This window comes from Zalophus californianus, chromosome 8 (assembly GCF_009762305.2).
Source record: "Zalophus californianus isolate mZalCal1 chromosome 8, mZalCal1.pri.v2, whole genome shotgun sequence".
NCBI classification, from domain to species: domain Eukaryota; kingdom Metazoa; phylum Chordata; class Mammalia; order Carnivora; family Otariidae; genus Zalophus; species Zalophus californianus.
Window position 1 is genome coordinate 21,651,533 of NC_045602.1, and position 12,462 is coordinate 21,663,994.

Here is a 12,462-nt window from a genome sequence, read left to right on the forward strand (position 1 = left end):
CAGATTCTTCTGAAGTTAATTTTGCTTTATATAGTTGCAATTCCTAATGTTCACAGATACCGAAGAGAGAGGTCCAAGTGGAGTGCACTTGGCACCTCTTGCTTCTGTCTTAGTTGGCGGCCAACTTTTGACACGCTCTTCTCTAGGAGTTGAAAATAAAAGATGACCAGTATGTGAAGGATTTGAAGAAACAGTCAGATGACATCTGCCTGCTTCTGGAGCGAATGGAAGAACAAGTGAAGCACGTCATGAAAACCTTCCGTCAGGAGCTCAACTACATTGAGGTAACAGGGTGTGAAAGGGCTGCCTTCTGCCCACGGGTAGCGCCTGGGAGGAGGGCCAGGTCTGTCCCAACCGTGCCAGGTGTCTCGTCCTCTGGTTTCGGCCCCTTCATTTGTTTACCCATTCATTGGCTCATCCAACAAGTATTCATCAAGCGCCTACTATGTGCCAGCCACTGTACCAGGTGCCGGGGATACAGCTATGAACAAAGTCCTCGACGGAGTCTGTATTCTAGTAGGAGACAGCTAGACAATAAACAGATAAACTACTAAATATATAGTTGGACAGGTGGTAATCAGTGCTTTGCAAGAAAATAAAATCATGTAAGGATAAGAAGAGTGGAGGAGGGGGGTGTTTGTGAGCTGTTGATTTGTTGTATTTATGGCAGCCAGGTTGGGGCATGGGAAAACAGGTTCTGGAATCAACACTTTGAATTTGAATGGAATGTTAAGGATTAAGATTGAGACCTTTCCAAAATGGAAGAGAGCCAAGAGGGTGGGGACCTCTCTGTTTGGATTATTCTAGATTCTGTTCTGCATTCCTTGGCCTACCCTTTGTGAGCAACATGCTCCTTTGTTTTGTGGGAACCCCAAGCATAGCAGTGCAGCAGCCCTGGGTGTGATTGAAGCATATGCCAGGGCTTGCCCTGTAACTGCCCTCAAGGGCACTCACTGGCCTTCCTCCAGCTCCCTCCTCTGATATTGGCTGAGCCACAGGGCAGTTGGCACATTTCTTCTCGAAATTTATGGGAAGCCCAGACGTCATAACACTAATTTCCACGCAACAGTTTGCATTTGGATTTGACTTGGGCTATCTCGTTGGTACATGGCATCTTGTGCAAATACTTATGAGTTCTTTCATACTGTGGAACCTTCCCAATCAAAACAGACACAAGAGCCCTCTTCCTTCTTGGTCGTAGAAAGCATTTGAGGTAGAACGACGGGAACTGCTGACCAGTAATAAGAAGAAATGGGAGCAGGCCCTGCAGGCTCACAATGCCAAAGAGGTAAAGGGGCAGTGGGTGGGGGAGGGCATGGTGGCAGTGTCAGGGGTAATCCATGGAGTCTGGGGCAATAGCTGCTGAATCTGTATCTTGGGGAGGATTGCCATGGCAGACATTTACTACTGCACTTCATGGTTAGTCAGTGTGGCCCTGCGGGTGGCGGCTGCCTCTGGTGGTGACATTTGTTTCTGGTAGCTGTGAATACCACCTTCCTTTGCAGCTCACCGGGATTCCGGTGGTCCTGTCATTCTCTTCTTTGTTCCCAGGCTTCTACCCCAGGCACGGATATGTGTGACCCAGGAAGACGTTTTAAAGGGTGTGGGGGTTATCACTTTACTTCAGAGACATAAAGAACAAAGAAATAATAGCTTGACCAAGATCCAGTGGATTTTTTTTTTTTTTTTTTTTTTGAGAAATACAAATGTCTGACCACAGGGCCCACGGCTAATTTCTTTTTTTTTTTTTTTTTTAAAGATTTTATTTATTTATTTGAGAGGGAGAGAATGAGAGACAGAGAGCACGAGAGGGAAGAGGGTCGGAGGGTCCGAGGGAGAAGCAGACTCCCTGCTGAGCAGGGAGCCCGATGTGGGACTCGATCCCGGGACTCCAGGATCATGACCTGAGCTGAAGGCAGTCGCTTAACCAACTGAGCCACCCAGGTGCCCCCACGGCTAATTTCTTAATGGAATAATCCTCTTGGAGTTTCTCAAGTTAGGAGGCTCCAGAGTAAGGTAAACAATACAAAGCCTTGGGGCACAGGAGCTTCTGAGGGCCGACTGACTCCCTCCAGACTCATGACACCTGGAGACCCTTCAATGTGTCATGCTTGTCAGGCCACTGGAAGGATTGAGTCAAGACAGCGATAGGGCTGACTTTCCTCTTGTCTTCCTGTGCCTTCAGCTGGAGTATCTTATGAACCGCATCAAGAAAGTAGAGGACTATGAGAAGCAGCTGAACAGGCAGAGGATATGGGACTGGGAAGAGTACAACATGATCAAGATCAAACTGGAGCAGGATGTGCAGGTCTGACTCGTTCCTCGGCGTCTGGGTGGCGGAGCAGAGTACTCGTGCACGTTGAATCCTTGGTGACTGCCCAGAATGTTCTAGAGTTAGTCCATTCAACAGATATGTATTCATTATCTGCTTTCTTTCAAATGATCATATCTGTGTGTCAGGACCAAAGCAGAACAGCCACCATCTAGTGAGTAACTAGGCACTTAAGACACAGTGTCTCTAGTCCTCATACTAACACGGAAGGGAGGAATCATGGACCACATTTTATATGTCAGGAAATAGGCTACTTACCTGGCAAATGGTAGGCCCTGGATTCAAACCCAGCTCTGTCTGGCTCAATAGCCTATAATGTTCCTGATATTCTAAATAGCCTCTGGCTGATGGTTGGACATCGCAGTAAGGCAGATCCGACTTGCCATCAGAAAGATCTTCCTTCCTTCCTTCCTTCCTTCCTTCCTTCCTTCCTTCCTTCCTTCCTTCCTTCCTTCCTTCTTCCTTCCTACCTTCCTTCCTTCCTACCTTCCTTCCTTCCTTCCTTCCTTCTTCCCTTCCTCCCTCCCTCCCTCTGTTCCTTTCTTCCAAAGATTTATTTGAGAGAGAGAGAGAGAGCGCACATGCTCTGGTGGGGCAGAGAGAGAGGGAGAGAATCCCAAGTGGACTCTGTGCTGAACATGGAGCCTGACGTGGGGCTGGATCTCACAAACCTGAGATCCCAGCATGAGCTGAGACCAAGAGTCGGACGCTTAACCGACTGCGCCACCCAGGCGCCTCAGAAAGAGCTTTCTAATAGTTAGAACTATCCAATATAGAAAAGGGTCATTCCACAAAACAAGGAGTCTTCTATCTCATAAAGTATTTAAAGGCTGAATGACTATGTCTGTCTTCAATGCTGAGGAAGGATTCTTGCAGTGGAAGGAGGTTAGATTTTCTGGTTTGTGAAGTTCTTTCCAAGCCTAGGATTCTGTGCTTCAAAGTTAGTTAAAAAAAGCTCATCTCTAATTATATTTAGGTGTGATGTAATTACCTCTTAATATTCCAGCACAGTCTATTCATTTCCGTTTCTGTCTAGAAAAACTTGTTAGACTAAAGCTTTTCCACATAGCCTGTGATAGAATTTCAGGAACTACTACTGTTGTGGCTTTATGTAACAAGGTGGAATCAAAACCCCTCCAGACTACAGATATTCTTACCAGTCTTGAGAATTTTCCTGGGCCTTTCTCCTATTAATGTCATGGAAATGAGAGTCACTGACAAGGAACAGTGGAAGTCTGAAAGCAGCGCTGCGTATGTGGGCTGTATACATGACACTTTTAATGAAAGTGGCTATTGTTAAGCTTTCTTTAGTCATTTTGGTTTTATAATAATTTATGGGACAAAACTACACACTGCTGACGTCCAACAGTGAAATAATGGAAACTCATGTTCTTTTATTTGTTGTTTTGTTTTTTCTTTTGTGTTAAGAGCACGTAACACAAGATCTACTCTCTTGACACAATTTTAAATATACAATAACAGCATTGTTACTCAAAGACCTTCTGTTGTGCCGTTAGATCCCCAGAACTTATTCATCCCACATAACTGAAACTTTGTGCGCTCTGACCGACTCCTCCCGCCTTCCCCTCCCCCAGTTTGACTATTTTAGATCCCACATACAAGTGAGACCATGCAGCGTTTGTCTTTCTGTGTCTTGCTTATTTCATTTATTAGTATAATGTCCTCCCTGTCCATCCACGTTGTTGCAAATGGTAGATTGTCCTTTTTTTTAAGATTTTTTATTTATTTTTTGTCAGAGAGAGAGAGAGAGAGAGAGAAGAGCACAAGCAGGGGGAGCGGCAGGCAGAGGGAGAAGCAGGCTCCCCGCTGAGCAGGGAGCCCGATGCGGGACTCGATCCCAGGACCCTGGGATCATGACCTGAGCCGAAGGCAGATGCTTAACCAACTGAGCCACCCAGGTGTCCCCTAGATTGTCCTTTTTTAAGGCTGAGGAAGATTGCATGATATGCCTAAACCACATTTTCTTTCCCCATTAGTCCACTGATGGGCATTTAGGTTGTTTCTATCTCTTGACCGTTTTGAATATGCCACAAGGTACACGGGTATGCAGACATCTCTTCAAGATCCAGATCTCAGTGCCTTTGGATCTATATCCAGAAGTGGGATTATTGGATCAAATGGTAGCTCTATTTTTTATCTTTTGAGGAACCTCCGTATTGTTTCCAGAGTGGCTGCACCAGTTTGCATTCCCACCATCGGTGCACGAGCTTTCCTGTTCCATATCCTTGCCAGCACTTGTCGTCATTGGTTTTTTGACAATGGCTATCCTAAGAGGTGTGAAGTGATATCTCTTTGTAGCTTCGATTTGCATTTCCCTGATAAGTAGTGACGTTGAGCACCTTTCATAAACCTATTAGCCATTTGTATGTCTTCTGATCAGGTAGTTTATTATTATTATTATTTGCTATTGAGTTGTAGGAGTAGAACCTCACATTCTTAATCTAATCCTCAAATGCTTGAACAAAGTCAAAAAATTCTGGGACGTGGGGAGATTTTGGGGGTAAGGGGTGATGGAAGACTAAGGAAGTGAGGGATGGAGAGGCAGAGAGCCCGGGAGACCAGCGTCTCCTGGCTTCCCCTGTCCAGTTGGACTACCTGTGGAGTGTGGGTATGTGGGAGGCAGGCAGATGGAGAGATTCAGCGCGGGGCATTGTGTGCAGTTCCTGTGCACAGTGGTTCTTTCCTGGGTTAGCATGGAAAGCAGGAGTATACTGTCCCACATTACCCTTTAACTAGGAACAGATAATCTAATCAGGGATTACCATTATTACCATATGTGGGGTATTTTAGTAGATCGAACTTGATCATAATGCCACTTAGGTGTACTTCACTACACAGTAAAGTCAAATAGCATTGGTTTTTGTCAAGAAGATACAGCTCAACATCAAATTTGCTCTTCCTAAGTAATTCATAGCACTGTATCAGTTCTAAAATACACAATTAAAAGTTTTGCAAATCGCAAAAACCCGAAGGATCCAATACACAGAGATTTGGTTTGATGGGTAAAGTACAAGAAGTAAAAAAGAGAATGTATACTTTCCGAATGCTTACTGCCAGTAAGGTGACATTCTTAATGAGCAAGAAAAAAAAGAATGCCTGTAAACATTATGCACTGGAGAAGGATTTTACCATACCCGCCCACTGCCCCAAAATAACACTACTAGAAACACTTAGTTCTTGATGCAGGAAACAAATGCTTTTTCCTTTAGGTCCTACTTGTGCTTTTAAAATTGTAAAATGGTTTAGGGTTCAACTTCAGGGACTGTTACCTTTAATACCAGAATATTAATCACAAAAATCAAATACAAGTTACTTATTTAACAAATACCGTGAACTTACATTGTGCAAAGTGCAAAGATAAACAAGGCACAGTTCCTGAGAGTGGAGGTGAAAAGGCCCGGCAGGATCTCTGAGGTCAGCCCACAGGACCAGGGCAAAGGCTGTTTCAAATTTCCATTCTACTTGGGGTGATGGTGACAGCTGGTTTTCTGGAGCTTGTGGGGCAAGAGGTGGCCTGCAAAGCGGCTGTGGAGAGGCTTGTACTGACGCAGGAAGAACGGGAAGGTGGGATCAATGTAATGTACCATATTATGTAATGTAATGTACATACATGTAATGTAATGTACCATTATACTGACGGCCTTTTGGGGCAGGTTGGATTGTAATCTTTATAAATTATTCACAAAACCCGAACACGACGTTTCGCCATTAGTCTTGGGAACATAAAGTACAGTTTCGCGGCAATATCTTCGGGTCATTGAAGAATAAGTGCAGACAGTTAACAAAATCAGTTACAATTTTAAAATATAAAACTATTTTCAATGTATGACAACCAAGGATGGCTGCATGTTGAGACTAAACCCTGAAATAATTGACAAGAGTCACCGGTACCAAAATTATCTTGAGCAGAAGCTGTTGAAAACAAATAATGAGTCACATAATTCGTGCAACCACCTGCTGTAGACTCTCTTGGGTGAGACTACAAGACTGTTAGTTCTGCACGTTCATTGACAGCACTGCCAATAACTCCCAAAGGGCATTGTGACTGTGGAGGTGGTAGATTGAGTGCCACATGTCTTGGACCAGAGCTGGGGTGATGGAGCAGCTGATCTGTGATCCCCTAGAGATGGAAAGCCCACAGTGCATGTTGCATTGCTAGTCCTTCCATGCATCAGTCTCCTAGGAACATATTCTAGCAAAGAGCAGGAGCAGGTGCGCTCCACAAGAGAAAATAAAATGGGTTAATAAATAATGAACCACAAGCGCAAGCAAAGAAGTGCAAATTAGAACCGGCAGGTGACAGAGTTTCTTTGTTGTTTTGCCTATAAGATCAGCTCAGATGTGAGTTCTTTCAGGTCACAAAGAAAAAGACATGGCCTAATTAATTCAGAGTTTTGTGAACTGTGTTGAGCTAGGTGAGGTACGAGTGGTGGTTTCACAAAACTAACAAAAAAAGTGAGTCAGTGATTTTTTTTTTTCCTTTCAAGATGTATTATGTAGGATAAAGAGACAGTCGGTTTCCGTAGTTAGTATTATCTAATAATCTGCCTTCAGGAATGAAATTTACGTGAACACTCATGGGCTAGAGCTTGCATTTGTAACTCACATGGTCTCACTTCCTTATAAATGTAAAAACTGTTCTATGGCCAAATAAGTTTGGGAAATGCTGTCTTAGTGATAGGGGCTTATTGCAAGGCTATGAGAAAAAGGAGGTCCCTGGATGTCATCAGAGCAAACACCAGGCACTTGGGGTCTCAGCCACTCACTGTCGGTCCAAGTCAGAGCAACTCCGGAGAGTGTTCGTACCTTCCCAGGTTATCTCCATCCAACAAGGAGCTTTTCTATTGGACTTTGTTTTGAGCCACCTCCTAGGTCAGTGGCCTTCCCGATGTCCAGGGCTGGTTTTGTTTGGAGCACAAGGGCATAAATCATTGTGAGTTCCCTGCCCATAATGGAGATTTAGAACCCTCTGGGATAGTTAAACAGGGTACTCTTGACTAATTCTCTCACTTATCCATGCCAGTGCCTTTGTTCTCCTCTGCATCACCTCCTGGCCAGTTACCCTCCTTGAGGATGGTCCACAGTCGCGAGGGGAATGCTGTCTGGACTCACTTCCTAAGTTGATTCCTTGGCAAGGCTCTGTAGCCGCGTGGAAGGAGATGGGGGAAGGAGGCTTGATTGAGTGCCACATGTCACATGTCCCTGCCTGTCAAGCTCTGATCACGCTTAATTACATCCTCTGTTCCTGCATTTCCACTCAGGAAAGGCCGGAGCAAGCTTGCCTTTATTTGCCCTGCTTCTAGCCTTGTCTTGCTCTTGACATTTTTTTTTTTAACTGTCAGAGTGACTTTCTTTCTTTCTTTCTTTCTTTCTTTCTTTCTTTCTTTCTTTCTTTCTTTCTTTCTTTCTTTCCTTCTTTCCTTCTTTCCTTCTTTCCTTCTTTCCTTCTTTCCTTCTTTCCTTCTTTCCTTCTTTCCTTCTTTCCTTCTTTCCTTCTTTCCTTCTTTCTTTTGATTTATTTATTTATTTTAGAGAGAGAGAAAGAACATGAGCAGGAGGGGCAGAGGGAGAGGAAGAGAGAATCCCAAGCAGACCGCATGGAGCCCAACGTAGGGCTTGATTTCAGGAACCTGAGATCAGGACCTGAGCTGAAACCCAGGAGTCAGTCGCTTAACCACTGCACCCCCCAGACGCCCCCAGAGCGATCTTTCTCTACTGCCCTGCTGCTCTACCAGCCTCTTTTCTGACCATTTCCTGCCTCATACCTCACACTCTACTCTGCTCGTGGTTTCCCCAAAGCACCTCATTCCCATGCCCCTCTGGAGCTCTGTCCCCTGAGGTGTCCACCTGAGCTACTCCTACTCATTTTCCAGGTCTCAGTTAGACATGCTGGGGACATGAGTGGGGACACCTCTGTGGCAATATGAACTTGTATGGTGTTTCTGGTGGGGTGATGTGTATCTCCAGAGGGTCTGGTGCTCAGCACCAGAGGGGGCCAGACTGGAGGCTCTAAATGTCATCTCTCTCGGGCTTTAGGGACACAGGCTTTAAGCTTGCAGTTGAATGATGGATATAGTTTTTAAAGATTTCATTTATTTATTTGAGGGAGAGAGAGGGAGAGCACAGAGGGAGAGGGAGAAGCAGACTCCCCAATGAGCAGGGAGCCTGATGTGGGACTTGATCCCAGGACCCCGAGATCATGACCAGAGCCAAAGGCAGACCCTTAGCCAACCGAGCCACCCAGGTGCCTGAATGATGGATATATATATATATTTTTTTCTGGTTGGCCTTTCATTTGCCTCTAATGCCAGATTTTCTAAGAATTCAAGTGGAGGCACTTGTCCCTTTGGTTCCTCTGACATGACTCCAGAACAAAGAATCAGGGACCCTCAGGTACAAACAGTGATACCAGGGCCAGTGAGTATTATTATTTTTTAAACCTTAGGTTCTTGAGCAACAGCTTCAGCAGATGAAAGCAACTTATCAGCTAAACCAAGAGAAGTTGGAGTACAACTTCCAGGTGCTGAAGAAGAGGGACGAAGAGAGCACAGTGATCAAATCCCAGCAGAAGAGGAAGATCAATCGGTAAGCGAGCATGCAGAACATCAGCCCTGCTGTGCTGAAAATGGGGATGGGGATGAACTCTCCCCTTCCGGAGGAGTGCGAGCTATTAACAATATAACCAAGTCTTATTCAAAGAGTTTTTGGGGAAAAGATAATACTTTCAACTGCTCCACCGCCTCCCCCATGAAAGAATGTACAGCAAAAAGTCCGTCTCCCCATTTTGTGTGGTACCTCTTTCCCACCTCTGTAAGAATTGTTCTTTTCTTTTATTTCTTCCAGAATTTCTTTAACCACATACAAGCAAACACAGATAAATACTCTCACCACTCCCTCTGTTTTTAGACCAAATGATAGCATTCTATACATTCTATACACACTTTTCTGTGTCTTGAATGTTTCCATATCAGTTCATAAAGAGCTTTCACATGATTTAATGTCCCTGTGGATGGACATTTAGATTGCTTCTAATCTTTTGCTACTGCAAATGATACCAGTGTAGGTACTCATGCCAGGGTCTCACTCTGCAGATGCGCAGAGCTCTCTGTAGGACAAATTCTCCACTTGTTATCACAGAAGCAGTACTGTGCGTTTTAGAGAAGCAGGAAGTACCACACGTGAAAGTAAGATAAAAACAAAAACAGGGGCGCCTGGGTGGCTCAGTCAGTTAAGCATCTGCCTTCGGCTCAGGGCATGATCTCAGGGTCCTGGGATCAAGCCCCGTGTTGGGCTCCTTGCTTGGTGGGGAGCCTGCTTCTCCCTCTCCCTCTGCCTCTCCCCCTGCTTGTGCTTGCTCTCTCATTCTCTCTGTCAAATAAATAAATAAATAAAAGCTTAAAAAAAAAAACCCAAACCATAAAACACCATATTCCTACCACCAGCGATTGTGTAGTGTGTCTCTTTCTAGATCTCTCCTTTCTCTCTCTCCCTCTCTCCATCTATCTGTGACAGCCACAAATCTGTACAGTTTGTGAGGAGTTCTCGGGGAAGCCTTCCTGAAGAAGTGAAATAGTGGAAGGGGGGAAGGATGTGAATTGGTAAAAAGGAGTTAGGGCTCCAGGGTAGACAGTACCAGAGCCAGGAATGAAGGGCAGGGCTGAAGACAAGGAAGTAGGAAGACGAAAGTTCCACTGTTGATGAAAGAGACTGCACTGTGGGAGAGGGGAGGTGGTAGGATGGGAGGTGGGCAGAGGTATGTGAGACAGACCTTGGGTTTGATCCCAAGGGCAGAAACATGAGTGGCATCATCCCCACCATCCCTTCCCTGGCTCTTCCCACTGACTTCAAGCACGCAGTTTCCCTTATCCTAAAAAACCCTTCAGCCGACCCTTTTGCTCCTGGGTGAGGCTAACTGTTTCTCTTCTTGCTTGCTTGGCCATTTTCCTCTTGCCACCAGCCCCTCCCCTCCCCTCCAACACTCGTAATTTGACCTCTGACCCCAGAATTGGACAACCACTTCCCTCTGTAGGTGACCAGTGATGTCCTTCTAGCCAAATAACCACGGCTCTTCCTCAGGTTTCATCCTATTGTTACTGGCACTGAATCTCAGAATTTTTCTCCTTTGGCTTTTATGACTCTAAAATATTTGTTCTTCTTTCTCAGTGTATTCCTAATTGGTTTCCTTTGGTGGTTCTGCTTTCTCTTGCCTGATTAGATATTCTAGAAAGCATCTTACCCCTTTGCTTTATATTTTTATTCCATCCACCCTCTACACCAGTCTCATGGCTTTGAATATGACCTCTTTTTTTAAAAAAATATTTTGTTTATTTATTTGAGAGAGAGAGCATGAGTGGGGGAGGTGGGGAAAGGGAGAAGCAGACTCCCCGCGGAGCAGGGAGCCCGACGTGGGGCTCGATCCCAGGACCCTGAGATCATGACCTGAGCCGAAGGCAGATGCCTAACCGACTGAGCCACCCAGGCGCCCCCTGAATGATGACCTCTTTCTCAATGACCCCCAGCTACATATCCCTAATCCTGACCTCTCCTCCTCACTTTATCTGGGACTGCCAAAAGATATTTCAGCTTGGAAAGTGGCTGTCACTGCCAAGGGACAAGTTTTGAAACCCAACTTGCCTACCCTCCCAGTCTTCCTTCACCCCCCCCTGCGCCGCGCCGTCCCCTCCATCTCTAGCTTCTAGCCAGTCACGAAGGAAGGGACGTTTTGTTGAGCCTCCTCTTGCAGTCACCCATCCTGCCTACTTCCTGTCTTCCTACCTTGCCCAGACCTGCAGCAGGCACCCAGAGTTGATTTCTGTTTTATTAGCTTCTATGGTTAGATGACACATAGAAACCCCTTTGCTAAGTGACATGGGGAAAAATACTTTGGGATAGCTACTTAATAATTTTTTTTCTTAATGCAGTTTTTTCCACCTATATGTGGAAAATCTCCTAGAGTGTTGTAGTTAAGAAAATGAATTAGAGGGGCGCCTGGGTGGCTCAGTCGTTAGGCGTCTGCCTTCGGCTCAGGTCATGATCTCAGGGTCCTGGGATCGAGCCCCGCGTCGGGCTCCCTGCTCAGCGGGAAGCCTGCTTCTCCCTCTCCCACTCCCCCTGCTTGTGTTCCCTCTCTCGCTGTCTCTCTCTCTGCCAAATAAAGAAATAAAATCTTTAAAAAAAAAGAAAATGGATTAGATATTGCTTTTTATCAGAGCCTAAGTGATTTTTGCATTTTATTGAGGCTGAAAACACAAAGGATGATGTTTGTGTGTTTAGGGACCCTATGCTTATTCCAGAATAATGCTTAAGAGGGAAAATTTTATTTTTAGAATTTTTATTTAGAGATTTTATTTATTTATTTTAGACAGAGACAAGTGGGGTGGAAGGGGAACGAAGAGCAGAAGGAGAGGGACAGGCAGACTCTGCACTGAGCACAGAGTCCGATGTGGGTCTCGATCCCAGGATCCCGAGATCACGACCTGAGCCAAAATCAAGAGTCGGACACTTAACCAACTGAACCACCCAAGTGCCCCTATCTTGAGAATTTCTAAGCTGAAAATATGTAGGCCTTCAGAGTCTGTCTTCCTGTGTAAATGGGGCACTGACATAAGACACCTCTTCACGGGTTTGAAGTCTGACATATGGTCCTGGGTCTAAGAGCTGTGTCTGCCGTGCATATTTCATGAGGCAAGTTTCCATGCACAGAGAGAGCTCCCAGAGCAGTGGGATGGGGAGCTGTGACGTGCCTAGGCTCACAGGGCCATTGGCCAGGCTATCACTGTCCCTTACTGTGCTGGAACCTTCGGCCACTCCCCTGGAGGGTGAGTTCCATGCCTCAGCTCTGGGCTCGCCGGCATCCTGTGTAAAGTGCCCCCCCCCCCCCCCAGCACTTTCACGTTCCACTGTGATGAGTGTGTCTTTGCCTCTGGCTTGACTGATCGTGCCTTCTGTTCGAACACATCCTTGTATTCATTGCTGTAGTCCAACATACCCCTGGCAAGAGACCTTCCATGTTTGATGAACGAGGGAGTGCATGAATGAACTATCGGACTCTTGAACAGTAGCAGCTCTCTGAGGACGGAGGGCTCATATCTCACAGACTTGTGGTGTGA

At 45.6% G+C, this 12,462-nt stretch overlaps 1 protein-coding gene across 2 annotated transcripts in view; it reads left to right on the forward strand.

The window, feature by feature from the left end:
• DRC1 (dynein regulatory complex subunit 1) overlaps positions 1 to 12,462 on the forward strand; it is a 40,717-nt gene that overhangs the window by 16,675 nt on the left and 11,580 nt on the right. For both annotated transcript variants that reach the window (XM_027624166.2, XM_027624167.2), the window contains exons 5-8: positions 147 to 284; positions 1,202 to 1,288; positions 2,186 to 2,308; positions 8,799 to 8,938. In XM_027624166.2, the coding sequence (XP_027479967.1) occupies positions 147 to 284; positions 1,202 to 1,288; positions 2,186 to 2,308; positions 8,799 to 8,938 (488 nt within the window). The remainder of the gene's footprint in view (positions 1 to 146; positions 285 to 1,201; positions 1,289 to 2,185; positions 2,309 to 8,798; positions 8,939 to 12,462) is intronic.